The following is a 13828-nucleotide window of genomic DNA, read 5'->3' on the forward strand; positions in this document are numbered from 1 at the left end:
ACCACTAACGAGCAACAGGCTTGCCAGCGGGCGCTCGTCGTACACGAATTCTTTACATCATCCGCCTCAGCAACCCCCGCAAAGTTTTGCACTAGAGATGGGCATAATTCACACTTGTTTGATTAAAACTCACGAGAGCATTGATAGTACATATCCTTGATTACACCAACTGTGATCTATTCATAAAAACAAGTCAGATATTGAAGCGAAAGAACACAGATTTATCACACCACATGCATTAATTAAATGTTTTTTAATAGACATAAGATATAAGTCTTATTAAGAAAATATTACCAGAGCGCTTTCTCGGTAGCTTTGCGGTCTCAACGTAATAATAATTTTAATACTTACATCTATTTTAATTTAATTAATTTTTCAAGTGCATTTCTAATAGATCGGGTGGGGCTTTTATGATAAAGTTTGAAAAAACGATAAAGTAATACTCCATTTTCTGGCCAAAGATAGATCGATTTTTAACAAGAATGGTTACATTTGAAACAAATTTTAGATTGTTTGTAGTTTTGTAGTGTTTATGGAATGTTTTTTCATCTACAAGTATTTACGTCTTTGTTTTATTGAAAAAGTAAATATTGATGTGACGTATTATTTCCATAATCAATTGATAGCAATATCAATTATATTTTACCTACAGTGAAATAATCAATAAAAGTCTAACTATAGAGGTTCGTTCACCTAACCGTTACCTTTATCGTGGTGTAAAAAATGATTTGCATTTGTTATTATATTTTCCATTATTTGATCAAATATATGCATATGTATTCAGCAAATGAATGCATATTAAATACCCAAAAAATATTTTAAATTGGTGGTACGTTTAGATTTAGCCAATCACGAATATTTTAGTTACTCACGCTCACATCCTAATTTCTTAAGACTCTCTCGTACTTCTATGTCTCCAGCTCCAATTGGGCCATCAATCAGAAACTGCGGTCGCCTATTATGACAGCATTGCATTGTGATGGGATAGTTACGGTTGTTATATACACACTATATATGTACCAATATAGATTCATATGTAGCTCGAATATTTGCGGGCAGATGTTTGTGATTAGGCCCAGCAAATTGCTTAGTCAACAACTTCCGCTATCTGGCCAACTACCTGACCGTTCCAATAGCCCACACGCTATTGAATTTGTTGCGGAAGTAATTATCGAAAAATTGTCACAAATCATATTGATTGATTTCGATGAGAGGCAGATAAGATTAGAGTTGCCGCTTCATTGGCGTGAGTAAACAATTTCATGGTCAGCCTGAAAGTATGCCGTGAAATGTGAAAGGCGCGCCTTTTGCGACTCTGAGTCATCATCCACTTGTGTGCTTTTTATCGCGATGTTGCGCATAAAATTTAATACTTAATGTTAAGAGTTTCAAAGAAAAAACAAAATCACCATCAGCTGTTTTTCAATTTTAATTACATTTACTTGATATGGTAAGCTATGTTAATATAAATACATTTTTTTGTGTGGTTGTTTATGGTTTGTGTATAAAAAAACTACGTTAAATGTAAGCACATTAAATACAATTGTAAAGCACATTTGGTCATTAATGTTAAAATTAAATTAACATGGTTGTAGTGGCTAATTACTTTATTTAGTACAGAGACATTGCATTGCACATAAAACATTAAATAAATTATTTGAATACATACTATATATTAGCATTGAATTGGCAAATGCTTTTAATCCAGACAGAGCCATAAATTTTTGCTTTGCTTGCACTTTGCGCAATTTGGGGAAGACTATCAATTATCAATGTTGTTGCACAAAAGCAATCAAACAAACAAATAAACAGATTAAAGCAACTAATCTAATATTAAATATGAAATACTTTTACAATTGTCCGCCTATTATTTGATTCATTTTATAGCAACTTGCACACAGAAGTCCTATTAGAAAATATGTACTTTTAATTTTATCAACCAAAGGTGAAGCAGAAATAAAGTCATGTATGTATGTATGTGTGTACTTACTATACATACATATAAAGAAATTTGTTCGATTGAAGTTGTTGCTGTGATAAGCAAACAGGGCGCAGAGCCTTTCTATTTATATTTCTTGGTATGTGCTATGTCTTATCTCAGATTTTGATTTAATATTTGATTATAAGTATATATTAATTTATATATATATACATAGATTTGTGATTGCTTAAAACTGTCTCGCCTTATTTACAATTAATTATAATTATTATAGCTTGTATTTCCAATGAATTCCTGTTGCATAAGTCATGCATACTGAGCAGCGGTTGGCATTTGAGTTGCATGTGAATAATAAACTCATACATATCTTTTGTTCCTGCTTCACTGCTTCATATTATGCATACTTATATATTATATACTTATACATATGTATATGTATGTATGTATGTATATATATGTATGTGCCCCACACGCACCGCTTAAAAATTGAATCCGTTCAATGTTGAGCTGTTCTCCCTCCCATCCATCCCCCACAGAGGGCAGCCAATAAAAACCGAAATACTTTGGTGACTGTGTGCCACATACACAAATGCAGCCAACTAACCTCCTACAATCGGCCTCTCTATAAAGGAAATCCGCATTTAAAGTATGCCCAGAAAAATGCACTTGCTTTTCACTTTTCCAGGTATTTGTTTCTACTTTATGCTTAAATGTTAAGTGCTTTGATCGTACGAAGAATTAGTTGATTTATCCCAATTGGATTTATTTGGTTGTGAATTTCATTAAATCGTGATATCCATAAATATTTCCAATATTTATCAGTAAAAATGTACATATTTTATATGTATTTATGTTCTTCAACATTAGTCGGTTTCTAAGCAACTAAAAAACTGTAAAGCCATATGACCTTTTTTGAAAACACTTTGCATGCTTTTCTCTATATAGTTTCGGTTGATTCCAAGATTCATTAAAAAAAGAAATATATTGCTATAGCTAAGCTATTTGAATATAAAAAAATCAAAATACATATAAAATCCTTTTAACTTAGCATGCACTAAAGTTCAAGATTGGCTAAACAAATATAAACTAATTAAACTTTATGTATCCATTATAGAGAGGTTCGACTGTACGAATACCACATACATGCGTATATATACATACATAAATGCACACATAAGCACAATACAACTACAAATACGAAACAGTTTTGCAAATTTTTTGCGCTTTGTTCTGTACACTACCACTACCACAACAACAACAATAACAACAACAAACTTCGTCACTCGCCGCTCCCGCGTCTCTGTTCACCCTACGCCCAGACATACATAGGTATATTAGATATTTTTGTAAGTTGCTATCGTGTATATATATCTACAGTAGGACGCACTTGTTCCGCCTAGGCCTGGGATTTGGGGGACACAGTACTGAGCGTATAGCCTCATCGAAAACAGTCTTCAGACCCTTCTGTGTGAGTGCGGAGCACTCCAAATACTTGACGGCACCGATTTCCTTAACCATGGCCGAGCCTTGTGGATAGGTAATGGGTGTGAGCTTCTTGTCCTTCAGTTTCTCGAGCGTGGCTTTATCGTCGCGCAAGTCCAGCTTCGTGCCGACGAGTATGATCGGCACATTGGGGCAGTGGTGACGCACCTCTGGATACCACTTAGCGCGCACATTCTCGAACGAGGCCGGATTGACCAGCGAGAAGCAGATGAGGAAGACATCGGTCTGTGGATAGGAGAGTGGACGCAGACGATCGTAGTCCTCCTGACCGGCTGTATCCCAGAGACCCAGATTGATGGGCTTCGCATCGACCATCACATTGGCCGAGTAGTTGTCAAAGACAGTGGGTATATATTCGCCAGGGAAGGCATTGGTCGTATAGCTGATCAACAGGCAGGTCTTGCCCACGGCGCCATCGCCAACCACAACGCATTTGATCGCTTGCATGACGTAGTCTCTCTACTTGCTTTAGTGGTAGCTTTTTGGGCAGCCGCTGTAGGTAGTTTATTAATTTATATGTGTGTATGTATGTTGTCCACACACACAAGCACGCACGCCGAGTTGGTAGCGCGGAGGGCAGAGAGAGGTGAGACGCGATTTTTTCTTAATTTAGTTTTTTTTTTGCTTATGCTGCGCGTCGACTAATTTTTTTTGCGTTCAACAAGTTCTCGCGTTGGCGTTTTGGCGATTATACAACAATTTCCACACACTTCCAGAGAATTAATCAAGGCAAGCACGTTGGCACGTTGGCGTTATTTAATTATGTATTTTAATCAATATTCTTTGTAGTTGCAACCGAAACCACAAATACTTTCGACTCTGATTAGCTTCACTTTTTATGATTTAATTGAACGATGCCCGCATCTATTTGTGTGCGAGTGTGTGTGTGTGTAGATTCTGCTCGAGAACGATACAAATAAACACACCCAAACGCTATGAAATCTACGCCGTCACTGAACGGCGGGCCTGATATTAAAATTGTATCTGGTCGCTACTTTTCGACATCTGTTGCTGCCGCTGCTGGTGTGCTGTGGATCGTGCAGTGCAGCCATCTCGCTTGCACTTGAGCTATTGACCCAAAAGTAAGTTACTTAGTGCTATCTCTTTCGCCTCACACTGTCGGCCGAATAAAATGTGTGACCTGCTTCGCCATGTGAGTCATCCAATTGCTGTTGTTGCTATAATGATGACGTTGATCGCGGGAGAGCGCGCTGTAAACAAGAGAGAGAGAGAGAGAGCGTTTGCACTTGCTCATCCCGTGCCGCCACCGCTGCCGCTACTGCCACCATTGACCTTGCTTTGGTCTTTTCTGTAGAGTTTTTTCTATATTTGTGCCCATGAACACGAATGCGCTTTCCACGCATTTTCCCCCAACACGGCGCACAGTGGTGTCGCATCAATGGAATTCTCGATCTTCGATCCATGCATGCAAGTCTTGTATTTGAATTTAATTTAATTTATGAAACGACATTTTAAAAAAATGGGGAACAATTCCATTGCAATTTCATTTCTTTCTACTAATACTTGTAGTAATAAAAAGCAGTCAATAGCAGTTGCCAAAAAATTAAATTATTGATTAAATAATGCATGATGCATTTAAAAAATAACTTATGCATATCACCAATGAAAAAACTTCAACAAATCCACCTCAGATCCATTTTAAGGCGAAATAGTGCGCCATAATAATGAACGTGTGGTCGACTTTATATGGAAAATGTTTTTGTAGGGGGGCAACGGTTAAGCATTGAAACTGAAGATACTGACCTACCTTAATCAGCAGTCCACGTATTTCTAATGAAGACAGAACCTGCATCTTCGTCTTTTGGCATTTTTGTCTAATCTTCGGATACTTAAAAACGAGTATATACATGTACATACATATGTATGGGAACTGTGTATTAATGGAATCTGCTTTAGTAGCTCAGTACTATTTCTTTTGAAACAAGGCTTAACTAAACTATACCAATTTGCTTTTATTTATTCGTCTTCTGGAAAATTTTCATTTTGCAACCACATTGAAAATGGAAAAGTTGAAGCATTTACAACGACTAAACAATAATGAAGATTTAAGTTTAGTACCACTGTTCCTTCACTGTTCATCGTTAGCTGCAGTTGCTACAATTTCCACAAAATTAGTTACATTCAGTGCGTCTGACGCGTAATCAGCAACATGATTGTTGCTGTTGCTGCCTCTGACCGTTTTAATGGACCACAAAAATGCGTGCGTTCGCAAAACATATCGACAGCACCATAAACCTGCCACCATCATTGTCGCTGTCGCCCGTTGTGGCCACTAGCACGCCCAAGAGCGTATCCGCAAGCAGCCGGGGCCGAGCTGCCGATACCAAAACCGCATAACAGCCAAACAGGCAACCAAAGTCGGTGATTCTGTTTGTTGCTTCCGCAAAACAAAATGTGCGACACTCGCAGTTGCCATTTCTCCCTAACAGCAACAACAGCAGCAGCAGTACCAACAACAAAATTAACAACAATAAACATTACAAATCGTGCGTACATTGTATTTTGAACCATTTTAAATTTGTTTGCTTCAAAGAGTAAAATACGCAAATTTCATGCACATATGTATATTATGTTTGTATGTATTTTTGTATTCATGTTGCCTCTGTAATTGGATAATTTAATAAGCGCCAAACATTTTTATACGGAGCTCATAGCACACACTCATGCATACTTGTACATATGTATGTATATGTATGTAGATTTGCAGGGCATTATGCATTTCAATAATGCTGAAAATGTGAATAATGAAATTTTAATAAAAATCCATATCAATTAAACGACGAGTGCTGGCGTTCGAGTGGAATAAATGGTGGGTTCCATAAAAACGCTATGTGTGTGTTTTGGCATTGATTGATATGGATATGATTGATATGAAACAAGTTATTATGGGCCAACCTGTTATGTAGTACTTATGTACAAACGTATGTGCATACTCTTACTATATCTGTTACAACAATAATTACGAAATGCATTTCTTAACACTGTTTTCAAAGGCTGCTCACTTAAAGGTGTTCACTAATTTTTAGACTTTACAAGTAAGTAAGTCATGATTGCAATGTTGCCCGAATCCAAACTTTATGCAATAAGAAAATTTAAAATTGTACAACCATATTACTTTTATTGCCTTTCCTATGCGACCCGATAAGATGCCGATAAAATCACAGAATGCAACCTAGGCCTCATGACAAACACGATTACTGATGGCGATCAGTGCCGTTCAGAATCTACATAACTACAGCGTAAACTACATTACCTTTAATTGATAATTCTCTTCTTCACCCAACATATTTCAATATATAAAATATTTATGCTTTTGCTTATTAGATCATCACCTCCGCTCATCTTTAAATATGTATTGTCTTTGGCTCTCCTTTTCAGTTCGGCTAATTCGATTAATAGAAAAATGGTACAAGTACACACATATTTTAAAAAATACTTGTTCTTAAATAGTAAAGATTCGGGCAAATCAATGCTTAAAATAAAGTTATTTTCGGACGTATTAATGTAAATCTTCTATTAAATCTTCATTAAAATAACAAAGAAGTAAAGTTTTTGTTAAGATTTATTAATTTCAAATTTAAATTTTCAATCAAGTAGTTTTTCGCTTCTAAGTGCAATTAGCTGTGATGCCCAGAGATGATTTATATTTATTTATTTATTTATTTATTTGTTTATTTAGTTATTTATTTATTTATTTATTTATTTATTTATTTATTTATTTATTTATTTATTTATTTATTTATTTATTTATTTATTATTAGTTCCTAGTGCGACAAGAAAGATTCTTATAAATTAATGCACTAGTCACGAAATAGGTGTAAGCATTCTCAAGACAGTTACCAAATATTTTCCAAATATTTTCGAGATGGCAAAATAATACTCGTAGAATCTGCAGATCATGAAGACATGAAATTATGGCAGATGGTTAGCATTCGCCTTACTTGTATATTAGGCATCATTATGAAGAACTTTGCAAATATTAATTATTCTTATAGATAGATGAAATGTTAAGTAATTATTTTATTACTGTCGTTGGCGGTAACAACGGTAATAGCAACAACGAGAGCATTATCAACATAAACAGCATTGTTATGCTGTGGCTGCTGTCGTTGGCCCTAATTGGTGCAGTGAAATATAAGCGCATAATACGCTACACATGCTCAACTGAGATACACACACATGCATACGTGTACACACACTCACATTTATTAACGCACTCAGATATGTATCTATCTATATAGGCACATTGTGGCCATTATGCGCAGAGAGTTATTTGTAATTGTTGTTGTAACAAAAGTGGCATAAAAATGCATAACAAAGTGAAAAATATGCAAGCCATTTTTATTGCCACACCAGACGGGCGCATACGCTCGCATACACACACACACATGCACACACACACACTCCCGATCTGGTGTATGTGGACTGCCAGTCAAATATAATGAATGAATGCGCGCTAAAAGAACCGCAGCGTATGCAAAATGAAAGCATGCAGACAGGCAACAGTCGGAACCCAAATATATGCAACAAATGCCACAATGCAGCAAAAACAACAGCTACACCAACACAAACAACAAAAACAACAGCAGCTTCAACAACCACACTGACCTGCACATTTTAAAAAGCGAACAATAAATTTAACACTTTAGCAGTTATGCAAACACACCACTCCCCCAAAAAAATTGCGAATCCATCCCAATGCACAGATGCGCTTAATGCTTCCCAATTATAAAGGCTTTAAAGTTTTCACAACAACTTGTGGACTGCCCTAAGGTGTGTATATTACAAACGATACCGTTAGCCATTCAGAAGCCTTGGGCCTGAAACGCTTTAATTAATATTGTTAATTAATCATTGGAGAATTATTCCAATTCGCTTTGTTATACGAACAACCAAAATATCAACTTAAACACAAAACTTATAATTGAGCTTGAAATATACATACCTATTCTATATTATAAATGATTCATCAGAAGTCACATTTTGGTTAACATGCAATGAGCTTTGTTTAATTGTAGTAGTAGTAGAAATTGCATGCATTTGTTTTTGCACAGTTGTGGTTATTCATATTTCAATAAGCACTTAATGCATTTAGACCCATACACTAATAAATCTGTCGCGAAGCTCAGTAAATCTTGTAACACGTACAGCAGACGAATTCTACAGTACTTGTGTTAACTATGAGAAAGAAGAAGAATTCGATATTAACTCTTCTTTAACTAGAAATTGGGCAAGAATACTAATTATGCATATCCGAAGTCTTCGCTTAGTGTTGTTATTTGGTTGTTCTGGTTTCTGATTGGACAAGAGCAATAGCGATGTAATAGAATTAATAAATTAATCAATTTTCGGTTAAAATATATTGCATTACATTATTTTTTGTATTAGCAGAGTGTTTTTATTTAAAACTGTCCATCGCGGACAATCATTAAATTTGTTAAATGAACTTGACGATTAATTATTTCATTTATAATGAGGTTGTATAGGAGTATTACATGAAGGTTAAAATGACATTGAAAATATGTTTTGATACCATTTCAGTTTTATTATAAATATCAATTATTTTGGGACTTACTTTCACAATGGGGCCGCAAAGAAAAAAAAGCTGAGAATCGAGTTTTCTCATTAACACAGAAAAAATGCAGTTCTTTTGTTTAATTTAAGTTGATTGTGGTATAATGTTCCAAAAGGGAACAATTTAATTGTAAGTGCTAGTTGACAATATTTTTTAAATCGGTGTAATGGAGACTATGCTTGAAGTTTTAAAATTTGTATTATTTGCAGGATAAAATGCAATTCGCATTCTACATGTTAATTGGTTTTAGATTCAAGATGAGTTTTATTTTTGTCCAAGCTTGAACTCATTTTTTAATTATTTTTGATTTTGTTCGAGCACACGCCTTACATAACACATACTTGTCTGACCAGCTCTCGGCATACCCGCTTGTGTAATGCCTTTAAAAACTTCTGAATTCCGATTCATTTGCAAATTTAATTTGTTTAATGAGAGGCGCAATAAAACGCATTTATTGTCAAGTGATAAAGTGCCGATTCACTTTGTTGCATATTTTTCATTTATGCGCCACATGCCACGACCGTGGCAGAGAGGCATGCAGCAGCGCCTGTTGACATGCAGCAATTATTAACTTTTGCCTGGCCACGGCACCGTGTGTTTGTTATTAATTTTATGTTATTTATGCAAATAATTCGCACTTAATATGCTTGTAATATTTTTTTACGTTGTAAATTGCTGGCACATTACAATAAATATAGCGAGCACCCCATCTACTTTCCATCTCTTGTTGCCCCCTGCACACGTAGCTCTTCAGTTCGAGAGCCAACCAATGATTATTGTAGTCATGTCTGTTGATACAAGACCGTAGGACCGACCGACCGAGCAAACGATATGTCTGTGTATGTCCTCATGCGGAATTTAAAACTATGTAGCATGGAGTCAGGCGCGAGCCCACGTTCCCATAAACTCTGCTGAGTTATCGCATTTAGACGTGAAGTCATCTCGTTACTTCCCATATGCATTTCACCGTGGTCTGTTTGTGCCACAGTGGCACAAAATATGATTTTGCTGGATAAAAAGAAGGGAAATTTTAAAATTTTATTAAAAATTAAATGCGACGATTATTTATTAGTATCGAACATATGGACAATGTGAGTGAGATAAGTTAATATGTTCAATCTTTAAATCTTTAAAACGTTCTGTGTATAATATTCAAAATAAATATTAAAACATATTTAAATTTTGGAAGATCTGATGTGACATTACTGTAAAAATATATTTAGAGGACAACAATAAATGAGCTTGCAATGAGTTCGTTGGGAGGGCACATTAGAGTTCTTGAATTCTTTGAAACATTATGCAAACGAGAAAGAGCTACAGTCGAACAAGTCCCACAATGACATACCCTATAGCCAACAAAAAGAAGCAGTTTGTGGGTGTAGTAGTAAAAATCAACTCTTATTACCTGGGAATAAGGCCAGTCTACAGCCCAAGTTCGGTCAATTTGGGCTTAGCCATGTCCGAAATTCAGGTATTCTTCCAGACAGATGGGCGAACAGACGAACAAGTCTATATCGAAGAATATAGGAATATACTTGGTCGTTCAAAAGAAAAGGTGAATTTATTGTGAATTTAGATTTTTTTTTATTAATCATTTATTTTTTATTTATTAATCAATATCAATCTTGTCCCCTTCAAACCAATCCCCCTCAATCCCCCTTTTTTGTTGCAAATAATATAAAAAGTACTTGTATTAGTACACTATTTTTAGGGCACTCCACATGTTTATGTTTCTGGTAACATTACAAAAAAACTACTTTTAATTCTGTGATAATTCTTCGCTTCTTTTTTAGCCACAAAAATGTCAATTTTTCACCACTGTTTGCATACTTCAATGTTGTTTGGTCTGCTTGGGTCACGTGTGTGTCTGACTGCTTATGAATAAAGTTGCTTGTCAATATACATAAAAAAATGTATAGACAAACACACTGACACCCCAGCTCCTCCCACCACTGTCAACGCCACACTCATTCAATTGGGGTTATTTGTCGCTCAATCTAGCACGATGCAAGCCTCCCTTTTTTTCCACTTCTACTCCCATTCTGGGCTTTGTTGACTTTTTGGCTTTCAATAGCCCGCCGAGCAATGTCTATTCATTTTTTGTATGGTGCTATTAGAGCCACAACCCCTCACAGCCATTTGAAATGAAAAGTTGCCCGAACATAAACAAACAAACAAACACACACACATACACACACACACACACACACACTAGCATACACATCGTTTATGCTATACAGGCGTACGTGGAAGTAAAAGACATGGAAGATGATGTGCAGAGCTCTTAAATATTTCTAGGAGGTAAATAGCAACAAGCGAGCCAGTGACGAAATGTGAATATGTCCTTTGACATTTGATCGCATGACTGCGATAATCATGACAGGCTTCCTTGTCGTGCCTTTCAACATCTTGTCATCGGGGGCTATTCTATTCGTTCGTATGTAGCTTAATGGCCTGCTGCATTATTTAGCACGTTGATGAGCAAATAAAATTGTGGACTTATGCCAACTTTAAGGAGCGTCTGTGGTCGCCTTTAAAGCTGTCACTGGCCAGACAATGGCCTTACATTAGGCACATGTTCCGGATATCCGGCGCCGCCATTTTCAACACTCAATTACAAAGTTCAAGCCTCATGTGCTGGCACTTTCAAGTTTGTTTGCGACTTCTTCTACTTACTTCTGCAGTCAGCTAAGACTTAATTTACTTTTGAAGCCAAGCAGCTGGAAAAAGAGGTGGCTGGGTTGGTAGCCAAGTAGCCTAAGACTAAAAGGGCATCCAATGCTTGATTCAAGTGTCGACTTTATCATACTCTGTAAGATGATTTCTTTTAATTATAATTAAATTGAAATTATTCAAAAAAGGCTTTTTGTACTTTTGGGTCCGAGTATCAGGGGATATTGGAGATGTAAGATACATCTTAATTTATTATATATACAAGTATATCCACTCATATGGTCTTAATATAGCAGCATTTGTATAAAAAAAAGATATGATTTTCACTATATAATTGGTCTATGATTTATTATTCTTATTATAGAATGGTAGAGATTCTGATAATCATAAAATGTAATATTAAAATAAATATGTAAGCTAGTTACTGATTTCAGAGCCGGTTCATACACATGTAGTATAAAATGTAAAAATTTACAATTAAATGTATTATTATTTTTCACTTGCAACCCTTAAAATGGTAATAGGAATACCATTTATTTAAGTCATCAAGCTTCAGTATAAAATTAATGTATTAAGCGGGACATTATTTCTGGGGATTTCTTATAAATACAGCTATGAGGAATGTAAATAAATAGGGGTTTTATTAACGCTTTATATACCTTTGTAATCCCTTTTCCTTTGGGGGTCACATACATACTTACAATTCCCAAACATCCTACTTTATTTTGCAATCAGGGTATATCAACAACAACAACAATGGTAACGATGTGGAAAAAAAATTGCCGCAATTTCCTGCGCAATTCTTGGTAGCATAAAAAGGCGCTGAGGCAGCGACCAGAGAAAATGGCTGATGTTGAACTTGCAACTGCAACGAAGGCATGTGCTTACACCTACATCCGTATACTCGCACACACTCAAGCCAACACACGTGGGCGCCCAGAAGTGCAGTTAATTATAATTAAGCCAAGTTAAATAACCACTTGTGCCACTTGGCGTCTTTGCAACTGCCACCTGCTGCTTTGACTTAGCGCTGGCTTAAATTTGTCAACGCTTGTCAAGGCTTGTGGCTCTTGTTGTTCCCTCTGCTCTGGGAGACTCTTTTAATTAAAACCACGTTCATTAAAATGGCGACCAACACACAGTCAACACATAGTCCAAAAACTAGGCCAGAAAAAGTGTTGCATATTCAAGCTTAACGCTTATTCAATAGAGTTTGTCGCTTCGGCTGTTGTTTTATGCAACAATGGCTGTAACGCTTTATCCCGAAGCACAAAAGTAAGCCCAGGCATCAAGGAAATCGAGGAGAGCGTAGAGAAAAAGGGCCAGAGAATAGACACTGCCGGCAGTGAGCCACGTTCGTTCATTTGCAAGGACAATGCAACATTATTGTCAGCAAGTGGATGGGTGGCAAAGAGAAAATACATAGACATGTTTCGTTGTGTACATCGTCAAATAAATGATGACTGACTGCCTGAATGGATGGTTGAATGAATGAATGGGAGGCTGAATGAAGGGCCGCAGCTAAATGCATGCGAAGCGGTCTAAAGGAATCCCATTATAATAAATATAGCTTCAGTCCCTCATAACTCCAACATAAGCGAATCAATAGCTAGCACTGAATACTATTTACAGTTACCAATTCGAACTTATGTTTTGATAAGGTTAACTTGTACTATATAATAAATAAAAAGCGTTTAAAAAACCATTTTCGAAAATGTAAAAGCTTTTTAGTGCTCCTATATTGAATCTTAAGCAAAAAACAATATTTTAGATAGTTTAGCTTTTGGTCAGGTCAGTGCAAGACAGAGTATGGTATTTATGTGGGCTTAAATTTTTGTGTAAAACTAATTCATAAATCAAGAATGGAATGCTGGAGTTGAGCGGGCCCAACTTGTAATACCGTGCACCTGTACCTGTAGGGGGTCTGCCACGCCTACTTCTATAAATTAGTTAACCCTTTTACCTTTTGCGTTTTGGATATAATGAATCGTCCTGGATTCAAAAACATGTAGCTTGGATAATGTTTATGATCATTTCAATACTTTTAATTCATTGTTAGCATTACGGTACTAATCGGTAATCGGTACTAATACGGTAATAATCGAACATAATCGTAA

The 13828-nt window shown here is 36.0% G+C and overlaps 2 protein-coding genes across 2 annotated transcripts in view; one reads left to right on the top strand and one right to left on the bottom strand.

Annotated features, from left to right (window-relative positions):
- Positions 1-13828, top strand: part of LOC115628258 (probable serine/threonine-protein kinase yakA) — a 46319-nt gene that overhangs the window by 16028 nt on the left and 16463 nt on the right. The window lies entirely within an intron of this gene.
- LOC115628260 (ras-related protein Rac2) lies at positions 1414-4341 on the bottom strand. The gene has a single exon (XM_030524279.1). It carries the CDS (start codon positions 3887-3889, stop codon positions 3311-3313), a length of 579 nt encoding a protein of 192 aa, XP_030380139.1. The 5' UTR covers positions 3890-4341; the 3' UTR covers positions 1414-3310.

Source organism: Scaptodrosophila lebanonensis, unplaced genomic scaffold, assembly GCF_003285725.1.
Source record: "Scaptodrosophila lebanonensis strain 11010-0011.00,11010-0021.00 unplaced genomic scaffold, SlebRS2 tig00000113-arrow-arrow-pilon, whole genome shotgun sequence".
NCBI lineage: Eukaryota > Metazoa > Arthropoda > Insecta > Diptera > Drosophilidae > Scaptodrosophila > Scaptodrosophila lebanonensis.